We start from the raw sequence: 19,809 nt of genomic DNA on the forward strand, positions 1-19,809 counted from the left end.
AATCATTAAAAATGAAGACATTAGGAAGGAACTTGACATTATTTGCATTCAATAATATGTGAGCAGGGCTAATCTAAGTTGTATGGTCACTTAAATAGAATGGGAGAGGAAAGTTAGCAAAACAGGTGTCTGATGCCAAGATGGCATGAAAAAGAACCAGAGAATAACAAAGGTCTAGGTGGATTGATTCAGTCAGAAGTGCCTTAGAAGAATGAAATGTTAGGTATGACAGGATTGGAGTACTTGTCACCAGTCCTGTCATATCTAACATTTCATTAGTTTATTAATTATTATTACTAATGTAAACTTAATCATGTACAGTCATGGTCACTTGATCACCACTTTGAGGATAGATATCAGGATAGATTATGATGAGATTGAGAAGTGACATCAGTTTATCAGAGAATTTTTTTTAATCCTCATGTATGCAGATGTATGCTATTTCTGTCACATAATCAAAATTCTAATTTCTTCTTCTAATCATACATGTTACTTTCCTGTGTATATGAAATACTATTTACAGATGGTTTAATAATTATGTTTCTGCAATTTTTTTTTTTTTTTTTCATAAAGAATTTCATGATAGTTTTAATACACATCATAATTGTACTTTAAATTTCAGCCTGCAGAAGAAGTGTCGTGTGTGTCATGGAACTGTCAGGTACAACATATTTTAGCATCTACTTTTCCAGCAAGATGTGTTGTCTGGGACTTACGCAAAAATGAACCTATTATTAAGGTTTCAGATACAACTTCACGGGTAAAATTATTAATCCTTTAAGTTAATTTTTCTCTTTTGCAATTGTTTTAGTTGAATATTTAAATATTTATTAACTAAACAAATGCATAATCTTCATTTCTTTAGTTACTGGGGCAGGGGGGGGGGGTAATCTGAAAACCGACCAGCTTGGTGCTTGCTTGAGTGTTATTTACTGAATTCACGATGTGAAATATTTCATTTCTACTAGTGATACTTTATTCAAAAAACAGTCGAACATTGATTGCTTTTGTGGTTCTTTGCATTCAACTGAAGAATATGGTGTCATATGTTGATCAGATAAATTAGATGCTTTAGTGAAGTGACAGATATTTTTCAGTAATCTGTAGTTTTATATTAGCTGTTTGTGCATTCGGTTATTCAGCTGCCGCTGCATCACCAAATGCACAAAAAATATATTCAAATGCACAAAAAAGGCACCAATATATTTAAGCCAGTATTCTCAAAGCATTTGTTAGAAACAAGTGCTTTGTTAGTAGGCAACTGAAGTCCTAGCAAGCACTTTCTGGGAATAATGATATAGCTAACTTTTGGGTTGAAGGTGTTAACATTTATACAGTATTTTCTGAACAGTATTCAGAAAATACTGTTCGATGCTACAGAGATATTATGCAGAGAAAAGAAGAAATATGTATAAACAATGTATTTTTTTAAAATAGTACACATGTAAGATTTTATTTTAAATCAGTTGTCAACAGTAAAAATCTTTGAATTTTTTTGTGTTTTGTGGTCTTTGAAATGCATTTTGGTATTGAACTGGGAGGCTCATTTAATCATGTTAAATTATTGTTACATCAAATAATGCCTGTTAATTGATCTATTTAAACTCTCTTTTTCACCTGTACGGTAAGTGTCTGGAACACATTATGTTGAAACATGTTATATCAATGCTCTGCCCAGTGCACTTTCGAGTTAGTACTTAATGTTTTTGGTATGCATTAAATGCACTATTTGAAGTATTGCTGTATATAAAAACTTCATCAAGTTTCAATATTTGATGCTGTTCTTGTAAAAAATAACTCATCCATTTGAAGAAGTCAGTGTGGTGGTGGTGTTGGTCATGACTGTGTGCCTAGGTGGTGAAGAACTCCATTTCTAGTTATTTTTCTAGCAGCTAAACTACTGTGTGCAGTATGAGTTCTTGAAGAAGCACTCACTTTTTATTGACCACTGTCTTTCACAGTATTGGTATTGCAGAACACCACTAGTTGTGATATTGTATATTGATAGCAATTCCCATCCTATGTGCAAGCCATTTTTTTCCGAAAAAGCATGCCAAGAGTGGTTCAAGAAAATTGAACAGCTTATTGTAAGTGGCTCGAGGCAACAACTCCATCTTCATTCACAGTCTACACTGAAGCATGCAACACTTGAGAAGATCGAATGTAGGAAACTTGCCAGAAAGCATGACTAGTGGAAGTCATACTTTTTGGTTTCTTGCGAAAGCTACATGGAAGCAAGCCCATATATATGGGTACATGCTTGCTTCCATGCTGTAGTGTGGATGCAAGCTGAAATATAGCTTTTGCAAGAGACAAGAAAGCATGACTTCAACTAGTATGTGGCAAGTTTCCTACATTCAGCATTTTCAAATTCCCTCAGCCCTGTTAATGAGTTCCTATGTTAGAGTAAAGACATGGTTCTCAGAATGTCTCATCCTGAATTTTCACTGTCTTGACCTCCTTTGATGTAATATGTCTTCTTAAATGAATGATTTGGGCAAATAATTATTTTTAAAAATTTGTGAATTTAAAAGAAATTTATTCATACAGTGAATTCCATTATAATACCAAACACCATTATAATGAGCTCACTCTACAATAAATTAGTGAAAAATCCCAATCAGATGTAATATAAAGGCTTTTAAATGGATTACTCTTCCATCTTGCATAAGCATTTTGTCATTTTTCATTAGCCTCCGTCATTCTCGTATGCTGACCCCATAAAAAGTCTTTACTCTGACATAGAGCTCTTCATGAACTGCTTGTTTCAGCTCTTTCATTTGGAAAATGGCTTCTTCAGAGTACATGCTTCCAAAAACCAAAGGTTGGTAGTAACATTGTAAACTATTTGTATATTATGCTCTTGTGACTTGATCACAATGCTGCTCACTGTGGTGGAACTAGATACTGGCTGTCTGCTCAGAAAGGAGCTTTATGTGCCTTAAACCTTTTGCACCACCTCTATAACAAGCTGCTTCACCCACTCCCAAACACGTCCATTTCTTCAAATTTGCTCAACTGTTTGATATTTATGAAGAGGTAATGTGACTCTTTTACGTGAAATTCTGCATCCTTCATATAGTTTGCCATGTGGTTAGTCCACTCTCCAACCATCAGGTTATGGGTTTGAATCCCAACATGAGCATAGTTGCTTTCTGATGCATCTTTAGGTAGTAGGTCAGTTTTATTGTCTGGTGTGAGATCACCACCACCCTAGTTATTAAAAAATTAAAGCCAATAGAGGTCTCATTCAAGGAAGTGGATTATCATCAATACTCTTCAATATACACCCTCTGTCCAAAAAGAAACCGAACTTTTCGAAAATAGAAGAAACTAGTGACCCTACCTGTTGTATCTTTTTGTTGTCGAAAGCGGCAACTTTCATTAGTGTTGTGTCAACTGTTTATGACATTTGTTTCATTAGTGACAGTGTATTTTGACGAATTGGAAAATGAATTTCAAACAGAGAGCTGCGATTGACTTTTGTGTTAAACTTGATAAAAGTTTTACTGAAACGCATCAAATGCTTCAAAAAGCATATGGTGATGAATGCTTATCCCGTACTAAAGTTTACAAGTGGTTTAAGTGATTTCAAAGTGGTCTTGAGATGCTTGATGACAACGAAATGCTGGGCCTTCCAAAAACTGGACTGAATGAAGTTAACATCCAAAAAGTGCCTGATTTCATCAAAGAAAACCCGAAATCGTCCGTGAGATTGATTGAAGATGAATTCCAAAATCAACTGTGCACAACATTTTGACCGAGAGTTTGTGCCTTCTAAATTGAATTTGCTATTTGTTCTTCACAATTTGACCGATGACAAAAAATGTATCGAATTGAACACTGCAAGGACCTCATTAAAACTGCTCTTAAGGACTCAAACTTCCTTGAAATGATCATTACTGGTGACAAAACGTGGTGTTTTGAGTATGAGCCCGAAACAAAGCGCCAGAGTGCTGAGACCACCAGAAGAGGGGCATCCAAAAAAAGTCTTTTGGAGAAGTCAAAAGTAAAGACAATGCTGATTTGTTTCTACAATTCCAAAGGCATTATTCACCAAGAATTCGTTCCGCCTGGTCAAACGGTCATGGTGAGTTTTATCTCGAAGTTTTGAAGTGATTGATAGCGAATATTCGTCGCGTATGGCATGAATATTGTGACGACCGATCGTTTGTCAAACACACTGTCACTCTTGGCACTATAACTGGCTTCTAATGAAACAAATGTCATAAACAGTTGACACAACACTAATGAAGGTTGCTGCTTTCGACAACAAAAGATACAACAGGTAGTGCCACTAGTTTCTTCTATTTTCGAAAATTCGGTTTCTTTTTGGACAGAGGGTATTCTTCTTCCTTTTTCCCTCTCTTACCTTGTGGTATCAAGGGGTTTTTCTATTCATTTAACTGCAACCGTACACAAGGATAAGGTGATTAGCCCTATGCCTCTCAGTGTATCCATGTCCAAGACCGGCTAACTTGACTATGTCTGAGAAAGATTCTAAGCTCCTCACGTAAGCACCCAGGACATGCCTTTCCCAGGCATATGGTTGTGAAGGGCATAGTCACTCGGCTAACCATGTGGAATATGGAAAAAAATTTCAAGAGTGGAGACAAAATAATCATAGGAAATAAAAAACTAACCAGCCTTTTGTATGCTGATGAACAAGTTATTTTTGCTGAAGATGAATTACAGAAAAATCTACACGTATTGAACAAAACAATAGAACAGTGTGACATAAAAATCTCAATAAATAAAACGAAATCGATAGTATTTCAAGTTAAAGAAATTAAGATGCACTGTAGTCATCCACAACAAAGTAGTGGAACAAGTGAACTAATTCGGATTCTAGGAAATTACATAAGTCCCAATGGAGAAATTGGCATTGTATATAAAAAGAAAAATTCCTAGAGTATTGGAACTTTAAACAGACATTTCAGTAAACAGATGTCTAGAACAACCTAAATAAAACTATATGAAACAATAGCTGAACCAATTCTGAAATATGACAGTGAAACATGGACTTGGGAAGAGCAAGATAAAAGACAAGTGGAAGCTGCAGAAATGAAGTCCCTAAGATCACTTGCAGGATACAAAAGAATAGATAAGATAAAAAATGAAGAAATAAGAAAACAATTATTCATAATTAACATAACAGAAGACATAATAAACTATAGAAAGAACTAGAAAAAAATGTAGAAAGAATGAATAAGGACAGATGGCCAAATATTGCCTGGAAATATAAACCAAAGGGACACTAATCAAGAGGAGGACTCAGTAAGAGATGGGCAGAAGATTTTTTTAAACCCTTGAAATGTTACAGGCAAATAATTGCCTAATATTGGAAGCCAAGAAGATGACAAAACAGTTTGAACTGATAGTAATTGTGTACCAAATTGCTTTGAAGTTAATGATCTTATGTAATGAGCTAATTCCCATTTTGGTTTCATTTGGAACATTTATAATGAAAAAATTAAGCAAAACGAAATTATATCTACAATGCATCTGCCAAAAAAATCATTTCATCATCAATTAAGCTCTAATGCTTATTTTATTTTTATTTTTTTTCCAAAAGTACATACTATTTTTGACTACTTATAATTTATATCTCATATTCCTGTTGGAATACTTACTGGGGGTGGTTTGAAAAGTTCTTGGCCTAACAATGAAAAAAACGAATTTATAATTTCAAAATTATTTTTATTTTTCAATATAATCTCCCTTAAGACTAATACATTTATTTTAGTGCCATTATCTCATCCCTATAATGGTTTGGTTTGTCAGTAAGATCGATTTGCAAAATACCCCTGCAATCACCTCTTGATTCGAAGAAAAACACTGAACAGCGAGGAAGAGTTTTAGTTTTGGGAAGAGATAGAAATCAGCGGGAGACAAATCTGGGGAATAGGGTGGATCTTCCAACAATTCATAGTGCAGATCCTTTAATTTTCCCATTGCCAAAACACCTTTGTGGGCAGGCACATTGTCCTGATGAAAGATGATTTTTTCCTTCTGCAAGCTGGGTCTTTTCTCACTAATTTTTTCATCTAGTCTGATTAAAAGATCGGAATAATATTCCCCAGTTATTGTTTTACCCTTTTCAAGATAATTAATTAAAAAAATGCTTTCAGCATTTCAAAACACCGATACTATGACCTTTCCTGCTGATGGAACCGACTTTGTCTCTTTGGCCCTGAACAACTGGCTTCTATTCACTGTTTGGATTCTGGTGTGTAATGCTGAATGCAAGTCTCATCCATAGTAATAAATAGACGCACAAAATCAGTTTTATTCTTGTTAAAATGCTCCAAGCACTGTTCAGAGATTTTCATGCGAGTACGTTTTTGATCTGCTATGAGTAAGCACGACACCCATCTTGCACAAAGCTTTTTCATTTGCAATTCTTAATGCAAAATATATTTTACACGTTCTTTTGAAATGCCTATAGCCTCAGCAATTTCACTCACTTTGAATCTCCGGTCATCCAATACCATATTGTGCACTTGATCAATGATTTCTAGTGTTGTTACATTTTTTGGATGTCCTTCATGTGGATCATCTTCAAGGGTGCTACGGCCATGTTTAAACTTGGCAGCCCATTTCTTAATTGTCAGAAACAAAGGAGAAGAGTGCTCATAAACTTTTATGAACTTGAAATGAATTTCTTTTGCTGTTAAACCTTCTTTTACAAAAAAACTTCATAACTGCATGATACTCAATTTTATCCATTTCAAGGGATACAGACAACACTTTTGCTTCAGACAGCTATATAAAACAAACTACTTGATATGACTTGCAATTTCATATGGATGCTTATGACAGATGTACCAACTTAGAAAAAAAATCTCTTGCCGATAGTGTTGCCATCTATGGTCGAGGCCGAGAACTTTTCAGACCACCCTCGTACATATAAATAAACTTGCAGAGCTCTGTTTATCAATATATCCTCTATTTTTAAAGAACAATGATACCTCAGTTATTTGGTATTCAAACAGGACTGTCAAACAACAATAAAAAAATTCTCCAAAATTGCCTACCAAAAATCAGCTCTAGGTTGCAGGAATGAATGGCATCAAAATTGCCAATCCTGATGATTTCCTTATTTGTTTATAACAATCAGTTGTATATATTGAATATTAAAAATTCATTAATATTTCTTAAATTATATGCATATATATTATTAATATTTTTGGGAAAAAAATTGTTAAATAATTTGATTTTGATAGATTTTTCGAAATGTTAAATACTTTAACATTAATTAATCCTGTATTACTTTTGTTGGTTTGAAAACATGAAATTATAATGTTTGTAAATTACAATTTATTTAGCAATAAAGTTTTTCATTAAAGATTAGATGCAAAATGGTTGCCTGGCATCCTGAAGTAGCCACTCAGTTATGCCTTGCTTCTGAAGATGATCATAGTCCTGTTATCCAATTATGGGATCTAAGATTTGCAACTTCTCCTTTGAAAACATTAGAACATCATCAAAGGTACAGTATTGAATATTTTTTGCTTATAAGAATGTTTTGTGTAATAAAATTTCTTGCGTGATATTAACATTACTGCTTCACTATTGCATTCCATAAGGGAATGAAATTTATATACTGGAAACTTTATATTGGATGACTCATGATATTTTGTATATATGTATGTCAGTTTTTTTCAACTGGTTTAATGTGTTTAATACATAAATTTATAATAAAGTTATCACTACTTATATGTATTCTCAAGGGTTGTGAATAATGCACAATGAAGATGACATTATTACAGAAGTTTACACATTTAATGAATATTAAATCAAACAAGAAATTTTTTTCTGGTTTAATCCTTTATCCAAGTTTATGCAAACAAAGATAGCTCGTGAAGTATCTTCATGACTAGGTTGTATATAAAGTCTGATGAGCTCACAACATTTGCTTTAGTATCTTGTAATGCAAAGCACACTTCCTTCAACGTTGCACAATGCTGTGCATTAAGGTGGGTGGAGATGTAACTACACTGACCAGTTTTGACCCTTTATTGAAGTCTCATCACAGTTGTATTAATGCAGAAGTCATATATTTTCTGATTACAATTAACAAAAAGGTGTACCACCTTATTACTACTTGTGGATCTGGATAGTGGCCCTCCCATAATGCATTATGCATGTCCAAAAGGAAGTGTGCTTTGCATTTTGGGATACTAGAGCTAGAGCAGATGACAGAAGTCCATCCATCCACCTACTCATCCCTGATCCGTCCTTTTCAATGGATATATATTTTTATGTCTCTAGGTGTGTGTGTGTGTGTGTGTGTTCATAAGGACAATTTATTTGCTTTGAGGGATGAAAAACCCAAGTTTCTGGGGAGAAAACCTCCATGCCCATATGAGACTAGCTAATGATGTGAAGTCACCAGCCTCTATATAAAAGTGACCTTATACTTCACATGCAAACTTCGTTTACTTACACTTGGATTAAAGATTAAACAAGAATATAATTTCTGAGCATGTTTAATTTAATTTTTATAACAAAAGGAAAAGCTTTCTGCAACTTTATCTAGCCTTCCTATTTTGTTGAAGTGGACATTCCAATTTAGATAGCTTTGGTCACATATTCTAGAATGTTAAATCAGGTTCCTTTCAGTATCTTCATTTGTAATATGATTCTGCTATTGATGGCATCTATATACTGTATCTTGAACTAGTGGTGAGATATCACTATGAATGACAAACAGTGCCTTCTTGTGTGATCTCTCCATATGAATTGTATTCACATTTTTTTATTGTAATATGGTGTTACTAATGGGTAATCCATACTGAATAGATATCCAATCAGTACATAATAATGTTAACTATTATTATCTGTATCTTTTTTTTCTCGAAATTTCCTAGAACATTTCTGGCGTTTGTGATTCATTTATTAATATACTGTTTGGGTCTCCAAAAGTAACCATCTTTTCTTTTTTTCTTTGTCAGCATCCTTTCTATTTACTTAACACATTATGCCTGGGTTGAGATGAAACTACTTGGACTCTCGTTGACCTTGCAGGGAGACAAAGACAGAAGATGTGAGTTCTTCCTCATTCTTTGTTGCATGTTGGCTGGCATGCCACATATTGTGATGGGTTCTTCAATTGAAATCAAAAACTTCATGGGGTTGTGGGGGGAGGGAATGTATGGTTTCAGGATACATTCAAAACCAATAATAAGCCACCTGTATAATTCTGTAATAATTGAGAATCCTATATTTGTTTGGTATGTTTAAATTACTAAAAGGTGTAAATATGTGAACCTGCTGGAACCATATGAGAATGACTGGTTAATATAAGAGAGGGGAAAGAGCATGCGTGAATTTAAACTTTCATTAGAAGCAAATTAATAACTAATAATTTACTGTTGTGGCATTTGTGTGTCCAGTAAGTTACTGGAATGGAGCAAATTACATATGATACTATAATCTCTAGACACGCATGTTCTCATTTCTGAAAAGTTTTAAAAGAAATAAAAGAGAGAGAGAAAAGGATCTGTTTGCAAAATATACTTACAATTATTAAGTAATAATAAACCACCTGTATACATTAGTATACAGGTGGTTTATTATTAGTCGTATAGCTATAGGGAGTGGCTTATCCATTGACTTAATGTGATTCATTTGGGCGTGGCACGAGTACATGTATGTTGATAAAGCACTAAGTGAATAAAATTATCCTTTAAAAATTGTTATGCCTTGTTTTTTATTATTCTGTAATAATTATGATGAGCATATGCTTTTCTTTCCTTAGTAATATATACAGGGTTTGAAAATTTTTGTGTTGGATCACCAATCAAACAAATATCTCACTCATGTGTTAACCTACATGTACTCTATCATGGTCGCCTATTTTATCAGTCACATGAATTTATACCTAGATCTAGTCAACACATCTTTTGTTAATGCTGTGGCTGATTTTTATCCTGTATATCAAACTAACAGTATTGAAGAAAACATGTTAACTACTTATGTGCTAGTGTGTTTATCTGTATAAGTGATACAAGACGATTTATTATTATTAATAATATCATTTTTACTTCGTTTTTGCTTGCTTTTGTGGGAGATGGAAAGCAAACTGTTTCTTCTTTGCCTTTATTAGCATACATTGAAAACATTCAGCATCATAAAAACTCTGAATATAAAACACTTAGGTCTACACCGTATAACTATATTAGTGCATTTCTGAATAATTGGCTCCAAAACATTGTTACATTGACAGGACTAGTGATGTCATATGACACAACAACAACAACTCAGAAAACAATTGAAAAATATGTAGGTTAGAATCAATATTAATAATTATCATCATGAAACCTCCATGTAAGTCAGACTCGTCGCTAAAGGTCCCACTGTCGCATGCATGCACACACACAGTTTATCATGCAATGCCTAAAATACATTCACTGTTTCTGTACTCATCACCCTCTCGAGCAGTGGAATGGAATGGAATGCACTCACTTACTGCTCTTCAGTGGTGAGCAAGTTATTTTGAGAAAATAAATACTTCTTTTTCAAGTTTTAATGTCCACTGTTAATGGGCATTCTGCATATTCCATCACTAGGTAAGAAAGCCAATTACTTTTGTCCTCTGCATATCTATTTTAGGTTGCATTTCAGATTTTTCAAGCCCTGAATATATACATAAATTTGTTTTTATAAATACATTTTATTTTAAAAACTTACAATTATTACATCATTTTACAAGTTGTAAATGATGTTATGTCAGTAATATTTTGTTATAGTCCTTTTCTTATAAAGCATAAGATTCATTTTTATTCACAGGAATAAATGGATTTGTGCTCGCTACACCTATTCTTTTAGAATAATGGAATAAAAAGTCCTGTATAGTGAAAAACATCCCCTTCCCTAGCAGACACCATACTGCAGATGCCAGAAAAACAAGTAGCTTTATTGTATCACTAGAGTGATAGAGAAATATCAGTGTATTTAAGTTTCATTAAGGAAATACCGTGAGTAGACATATTACTAACTATTAACTATTATAATAACAGAATTAACTCACATAAATTATTCTTTATTCGTAGAATTTTCACCTGAGTATCACGGGCATCATCAGTACAGGTACAAGGCTAATTAAACAATAACTGTTATATTCACAAAGTGCCACCTAAGTAGCTAAGGTTAAATTTCCTAAATTTATTTAATTATTATTATTATTATTTATTTATTTAATTATTCAATTATAATAATTTAAATTTTTTTTTATTTTTATATGTGTGTGTGTATACAATTATATGTTAGTACTTTATAAAACAGCAAATCTTTCCTATCTCCCACAAGGGGGAAAGACGTAGGCCATTGGATCTGTTTAGGTTAGGGGAGTAAAGTAATGTTTCACATGTTTCTTTGTATAGCCGTTCCATTAGGAACCGACTTTTGTGAATGACTTTTGTCTTGTTCCACTTAACTCTATGTCTGGTGTTGATGGCATGTTCTGCAATTCCAGACTGTTCGGGTTCAAGGTACTAGATGTACAACTGGTTTTCTTTTAACCGGACCTGAGCAGATTTTCTTGTTTGTCCGAAATATGATAATCCACACGAGCTGGGAATCTGGTAGACACCTGGATAGCTGAGATGTGGGAGCTTGTCCTTTGGAGACATTAGGAATATGGAGCTTTTTCTGATGGGTCACAAAGCCACACAGATATTTAGTGGTTTTAGCACCTTAGCTATGCGTTCACTAACCCCGTGTACATAGGGGATAGGTATATGGGTAGGTTCTTCTGTACTTGAAGAGGATGCTGGAGCACAACTACTTAAAGTTCTTTTTATGAAGGACTTCTTATAGTCATTGGATATGAAGGAGGAATTAATATACTGTAATTCTTTTTGTAAAAGTTCCTCTGAAGAACAAAAGGAGTTGGCTCTATGAACTAGTGTTTTTATAATACCTGCCTTTTGACTGGGATGGTGATGTGATTCAGCCTGAATGTACTGGCCTGTATGAGTCTCTTTCCTATAGACTGTGAATTGTAGATAACCATCTGGTTGGCGAAGAATCAAGAGGTCTATAAAGGCTAACTGCTTATTTACTTCTACTTCTAGGGTTAACTGGATCCTTGGATGAAGTGCATTAATTTTTGAGAGAAACTGTTGTAGTTCTTCTGAGGTGCCCTTCCATATGGCAAAAATGTCCACATATCTGAACCAAATGTTAAGTCTGGGTGTAATGTCAAGGATACGCTGTTCGAAATGCTCCATGAAGTAGTTGGCAATAGCAGGAGATATTGGATTACCCTTTGCTGTAAGTCCACAGAATTATTTATATATGTAGCAGTTCTTCTAGTTGAAGAAGTGAGTAAATTTGAAAGAAATTTTGATATTTTGAAAGTGGGACAACCTATACAGTCTACAACCGGTCTTAATGGAATTCCTGGCTTATGCACTTTTGGAAGACCATATAATCTCAGCGGGCACCTGAAGGAGGTCTTTAGGGTTTTCTTTTTATCTTCATTCCATATCGATATTTTTTCTATAAGGGCATTTTTATTTGACTAATTTTATTAGTCAAATAAAAAAGCTTATTCTATAAGCTTTTTTATTTGACTACCGGTAGGATCTGAAGTGAGGGGACTATAAGTCGAAGAGTCGCGCAGTAACAGTGATATTTTTCTCTCGTATTCTCTTCTTTCCTTTTGTCAGCTTTCGTAATAATTAGGTTCTTGTTATTTTTTTAGCAATTTCAGTGCTTTTTGTCCAGCATACGATAGGTTTGGCCGCGGAGGCTTGACGTAACACTGTTAGCACACACTGTTAGCTGTTTTTGGTAAGGATCGAATACCTGTGTCTATACTATGGAAAAGAGTCTATTATGGGTACTTTATTCGGAGCAACGTTCTGTTTCGTTCTGTCAAAAGGGCATAATTTTGCAGTTGCTCCGAATAAAGTACCCATCCATATAAAAAAAAAAAAAAAAAAAAAATTATTATAATTGAATAATTATTATTTAATAATTAAAGAACTAAATAATTAAATTTATATAATTAAAAATAAATAAATAATAATTAAATAAATTTAGGAAATTTAACCTTAGCTACTTAGTTGGCGCTTTGTGAATATAACAGTTATTGTTTAATTAGCCTTGTACCTGTACTGATGATTCCTGTGATACTCAGGTGAAAATTCTACGAATAAAGAATAATTTACGTGAGTTAATTCCATTATTATAATAGTTAGTAATCAGTGTATTTAATGATATAGTATAGAGAAAACTGGGATGATAAACAACTTCTTTCCTACAGACACTCGACTACTAGATACAAACAAGCATAATGAAGTTTATCTAATAACCTACTTCAAAGTTGCAGAAAATACATGGTCACAAATGTATGTTTATAATGCAGTCAGTTGGGTACTGAAAACAACACATTTATGTAAAACAAGTTTTTGTTGCAAAGCAAATAAAGATTTATATAACTTGAAATTAGAATAGCATTTGAGATTTTCTATATCATTAAGACCAGTGCTTTTATTGTGAAACAGTAGGTGCCAGTGTACAAACTACTAACAGGAAAATTTAAAACTAAAACGATACCACATCTGTGTGTCACTGTTAATAAAGGTGCTGGTATGCTGTACCATTGTGTGCCATCACAAAAAAAAAAAAAAAAATTGTGACAATTCACAAATACTAATTTTATAAATAAAATTTAACCAAAAATGTTCCACGTACCATGCGCGCGCGCACACACACACACACATACTCCCTTGCCAAAACTCTGAGCATTCCCTATAGTATTTATATGAATTTGTTCCCAGATGATTATAAATGGGATATAGCTTTGATATAGTTTTCCACCAGATGTCAGGTCAGTGTAATAATGATTGATCAAATTATTGTCTCTTTGGCTTACTGGTTGAAATGTAATAGAGCCAGCTTGTCTTTGTATAATATATGTGTATGCTCCGGATGACCTTAATATGAAGGATCGAAACATCAGGAAATTAACCTCCATAGTTTACTTAAACAAATGAAGGAATTTACTGATGATGATGAATAAAACCTATCCGTTAACTAGCTCTGGAATGTGATGAAAAGCTGTGATTTCTCCAAACACACGTGCGCACACACACACACACACACACACAGCATTTTCACTCTTGAGATGTTGTAGGAGAACAATCAGATGAAAGAAGAATCAAGATTCGTCCGAAGTTAACTAATAGCTCTGGCAAAGAACCAGAATGCATACTAAATGGGAATGAGATAAGTCGTTTTTATTTCAATGTCTGATTTGGATTGATCAATCTTTTTAAGTCGTTTTTTGATTTAAAAAAAAAAACTTAAAAACAGAAGATATAGATGGAAATTAAATATTTCATTTTTGCCATGCTTAAATATAATAATCTTCTTCCTCTTTGAGTGCCATCTCCTATCGGAGATCACTGACTACTTCAGCAAATTTTGAGTGATCCTCAGCCACTCTGAACAGTCCCTCAGAGCTCATGCCAGTCCACTGTCTGATGTCTGCCAGCCAAGATTTTCTTCATTTTCCCTCTTCTTCCATTTATCTTCCCTTTTATAATCAATTGAAGTATCTTATATATGTCATTATGAAGTAAGTGACCAAAATATGCAGTTTTCTTTCTGTTTATGGTATCTAAAAGTACATGTGATTTTCCCATCTGTTCCAGTACTTCTTGATTGAACGTTTTTGCTGTCCATGAGATTTTTAACATTTGTCTGTATAACCACATCTCAAAGGCTTTTTTATTGACGTTGTCTTCAAGGTCCAAGTTTCCGCACTATACAGCAGTACAGACCATACATAGCATTTAACCATGAATACTCTAAGCTCTAAATTTAAACTGCAGTTACACAGTGTTGATTTCATCAGGAGAAAATTTTTTTCTCATCATCATCATCAATTTTTTTTAAATTTTTTTCTTGCCATTTCAATTCTAACTTTTGTTTCCATTTCTGGATTGCATTCTCCATTTAACAAGCATCCGAGATATTTCAACTTTGTCACTCTTTCTATTTGTTTCCTGTTTAAAGAAAGTGCTGAATTAAGAATTGGTAATTATAATTGGTAATAAAGCTTATGACCATGAATTTAATTTTGGTGATATTTATTCTTAATTCCATTTTTTCACTCTCTTCGTTCAGTAGTTCCAGAAGATTCTGAATATTGTCAGCCAGGAGAGCTGTGCCATCAGCATATAGGATGTTACTGATGATTTCACCATTTACATTAATCCCTTCCTCTCTTCCTTTCAAGATTTTTTTAAATATGGCTTCTAAGTATATATTAAAAAGAGGCGATAGCACACATGTAAATGTAAGAATAATTTTTGTAAATCATCCTGACAATGTGTCAAAGTCAGAGAAAGTAGTAGTATATTACAATGTTTATAATATAATCTAAATTGCATGCTATAAATTTAAATATTTATTACAAATTTAAGATTTATTCAAACAACAATTGATGTGAAAAAGAAAGGAGCTATAGTATATTCAACATGAAATTAAATTTACTGAACAGTAGGCGATTTCATGAAGCAAGACAAAGGGAAAAATTGGAAAATGCACTTTATTTCTATTAATGATCCCTGAGGATCTCGCGTGTTTTACTTCAAGTGGGAAATTAACTCTCTTGACTATAATCATGACCCTCCTGCTTCTACCAGGTGCATCTTTACAAAGTTTTTGATATACACACACACACACACACAGTGTCTTGCCAAAATTATCCAGACACCATTTGTCTGGCAGGCCATACATGATGGATGCAGTCAATAGCATGTTGCGCCACCCTTTGCAGCAATAACCGCTGCAACATGTCGCGGAAGGCTTTCTACAAATTGCTGACACTGTTCTGGTGGGATATCTCGCCATTCAGCCTTCAAACGCTCCAACAACTGATGGTGGTTGGCAACAAATGGCTTGCATAGGCATATGCAGCACTCCAGAGTGTTTCGCATCATTTCAATCAGGACTCTTGGTTGGCCAAGAAACAGGTTAATGCCAACCTTCGTTTTGTATGTGCAACATGTCATGGCACATTGACCTGCTGGAAGAAGCAATTGGTTACATTCCCATAGAGCTCCACCATTGCTCCAGGAAGATGGTTAGCCAGCATCTCCTGGTACCCAGAGACATTAAGTTTCGCACTCACATGCCACATATGGGCCTCAAACCTGCAGAACAGAACATTGCCCCTACCATGACTACACCACTACCATGTGTAGTCATGGTATGGGCAATCCTTCACTGTGGGCACAAGGCAGTCTTGGTCACATCTCTTATGAGGCACCTCAAGACCCACAAACCTCCATCCAATTTGTGGAGAGTAATGCGACTAATCACTCCACATTGTCCAAGATTCTCCACAATTGTCATAATCACTTTCACCCACTGGTCCAGTGCTTATGCTCTTGACACCAATGCAGATGCCACCGAGCATTTGTCTCCAAAGGCTTCCTCTTCGCAGCCTGCCCAAAAAACCCCCACTTTATGAAGACCATGCTGCACTGTTCCTTTTGATGGGTCACACTGGGAAGTTGAAGAATCCACTGATATAGCCTGAAGTCCTATGAGTCTTTGTGACCTCTTGGACAATGGCTCATTTGTTGTGGTACGAAAAGATCGTGGATGCTCGGCCTGACCACTGCTCATGAATGGATTTGCCACTTATGCAACATCCAGTGATCATGCCTCATTTAAAATCACATAACTGACATGCCTTGGGCATACTGGTCAGCTTTGTTCTGCAAAACTACTGCCTTGGGTGTCTGTTACCTTCCTTTCATAGCAGATTCCATGCAGTGCTTTATAGGAGGCCAGTACATTATAGATATAATGTACTGGCCTCCCATAATGATTGTGGTAAATCTGGTCTTTCTGATCATGCCCTGAATACTCTACATAGAATAGACTGGAAAAGCATCTGTTGTTTATATGACACCAAACATTGGTATGAGCATAAATTTAAAGAGGCATATGATATTCTTATCAGCCATTCTAATCTTGCAATAATGACGATGGTCTAAAAATCCCTAGAATATGAATAGCACATATTCTACCCACACAACCTTTTGGTCTGAGAGTTAATTATAATTATGACTGTAGTAATCTGGGATCTTAGCTTTAATATAACAAACACTTATGTTAAATTATTGATTAGGCCATTTTAATTTTTCTGTATTTAAAGTATTTATATGAATTTGTTCTCTGATGTACGGTTTTTCTCTCACTAGAGGTCAGGCCAGCAGAATAATGATTGATCAAATCATTGTCACTTTGGCATGCTTTTTGAAATGTAATATAGCTTGCCTTTGTGTGTGTGTGTGTGTGTGTATACACACTCCAGATAATGATCTTAATATGAAGATTGAAATGTTGGGAAATTAAAGCAATTATTCCTAACACATTGAAGTTGATGATGGTAGTGTCCTCTCACTTTTATTTTCTCCCCACACTGGTCTATTATTGCCATATTTGATATGGCTGGAAGTTCATGTTTAGTATTAAATATTATTGCAAATCTCACTGTTTTTGTTCCTGATTCTTATTGCTTTTAAAAATATTTTTTTATTTCTTATATATGATACCTCTGATAGCCTCACCTCTTTTCACATTGATTCTTGTCTTTAAGTGTTTTGAATTGGAGAATGTTCCACTGTCTTACTTTTTGCTATTTGCTGTGGTGTTCTGAAAACTGCAGAAGCCTTATATTATCTTGTTATAACATGGTTATATAAGACTTCTGCAGTTTTCAATAACTGTATCTATACTGTATCTACAGTTTTCAAGAACTGTATAGATACAGTATATGTAGCATGTTCTATACTAGAGCATACTACAGTTATCTCTGTAGTATGCTCTAGTATAGAATACAGTTCTGTTATCCTAATCTCAAATTGCCAGCCATGATTTATTCATGTAGTATTCATTTGTATACTTAATAAGTTGCATGAGTGGAAATTGAGAATTGTCTTTGGGTCAGAAGTTTGAGTTCTTCACGTTATGTATAGGCTATGTGGAGGTTTCTTACTATTAATTATCTAGCTTTGACCTCAAAGTGACTAGAGTGAGTGTGTGTATTGAGAGGATTGTGCATTTGTATGCCTTTATTTATTTACTTATTGTGTTTTATTTCTAAAGAGGCGTACTGTCTATTGCTTGGTGTCCACAAGATCCAGACCTCTTGCTTTCTTGTGGGAAGGACAACAGAATTCTTTGTTGGAATCCTAATTCAAATGTCCCTGGTGGAGAAGTGAGTATCTTTTCTTCATTGGGGGTAGGAATTTTTTTTTTTTTTTACATTGAATTTTTCAAGTTTTAAAATGACATGGTTTACTTTATGCTCTTACAGGGATATATGCCAGTTTAAACTCATACAGCTTTTAATTAAGTCAATATACGTGTGTACCATTGCAAAAATACGGGTGTGTAAAAGTAAAACATGAAACTTAAATTTTTTCATATACTGGTAGTTGCCTGTTATTATCACTTTCACATTATAAAATGAAATGCAGGTCTGAATCTGGTGGGTTCCTTCTGCTTTGAGAGCACAGTTTCTACTCTTTTAAACCATGGTATGTTTTAACTCGTATATATACACCCTTTTTTACCCAAGATTTTTATCATGCATTTCCTGCCTAGGATGTAGATCTAGTTTCAGATCCAGTCTTTTCAGAAAGAAATTTTCATAAAGGTTGTTTAAAACAGTATGAAGTTCGCTAGTCTTAAGTGAAATTCCACTTGGCATTTTTTTCAACCCTTTAAAACAGGATGTTGGGTTAGAAGATACCCACATTTGCACACACAAATATTTAGTAAATAGCACTGAGCAGTATAAATAACAGGTCACAAGATCATCTCCACAGCATAGTCAGTGGTGACAATACCATCTGGTTTGAAGGAGTAATTCTTTCTATCTGCTTATCCGCTAATGCCTTTTTATTCCCTTATGGGATGAGCGAGGTCATTTTAGTCCCATCTAACTTTTGGAGGCTGAGGTGCAGTGCAATATCCATTGGTAGCCAATCAAAGATAGCTGGCCCAAGACTATCAAATTCCTTTTATGATGTAAGGAATCTCATAAGGCTTTTTCATCTGAAGATAAATGAACTCTTATACAGAGGCTGTATGATATTTTTTTTTTTCTTCCTGCAAAATTTAACTGGACAAAGAATATGTACTTTGACAGAGATGAGAATTTACTGCCCTCTTATAACATTAACTTCCCAACTGGCTGAAGTGGGTGAAATATTCAGATACCTTAGGATATCTCATGGATCAAAACCTCATCAGCATTCTGCTTTTCATCATGTAATTGCACTGCCCTAGTGTTAATCCCTTAACATCAATTGTAGAACCATTAGTGGATTAACTCTAACGCGGCAATGTTTGTGTTAATCCACTTATAAATGGTACTTGGAATTTACTGTTCTTCGATATTCAAACTTTTTTGTGGCCCAATTTATTTATCCAGTTCCCGAAGATAAAAACGAATTTCACATGTGTGGAACTTAATCACTTCTGAAATGACCACAGATCAACCTTTGGAATCACTTTATTTCGTAATAGCAAATTTGCTGTCTTGTATTCTTGAAATCAGTGCAGTGGAACAAGACAATTTATGTTCTTTCATTTTACTGACAATATTGCAGAAATTATTTTTGCAAAATTATCAAAAGCTTGCATCAAAAATCATTAACTATTTTAATTTTTTTCTAATAAAAATTTATTAAAATAATATGAACTTTTGTTTTCTTTCCTTGCAAAATATCATTATATGGATCATGATGCTTAATTTTTTAGAAATGA

At 34.2% G+C, this 19,809-nt stretch overlaps 1 protein-coding gene across 3 annotated transcripts in view; it reads left to right on the forward strand.

Moving 5' to 3' along the window:
- Window positions 1-19,809, forward strand: part of Sec31 (COPII coat complex component secretory 31) — a 486,555-nt gene that overhangs the window by 233,048 nt on the left and 233,698 nt on the right. For all 3 annotated transcript variants that reach the window (XM_090403344.1, XM_090403343.1, XM_090403345.1), the window contains exons 6-8: window positions 623-760; window positions 7,350-7,492; window positions 18,142-18,253. In XM_090403344.1, the coding sequence (XP_090259470.1) occupies window positions 623-760; window positions 7,350-7,492; window positions 18,142-18,253 (393 nt within the window). The remainder of the gene's footprint in view (window positions 1-622; window positions 761-7,349; window positions 7,493-18,141; window positions 18,254-19,809) is intronic.

This window comes from Typopeltis vanoorti, chromosome 14 (genome assembly GCF_054136105.1).
Source record: "Typopeltis vanoorti isolate ZY-2024b chromosome 14, IOZ_Tvanoo_1.0, whole genome shotgun sequence".
Lineage (NCBI taxonomy): Eukaryota > Metazoa > Arthropoda > Arachnida > Uropygi > Thelyphonidae > Typopeltis > Typopeltis vanoorti.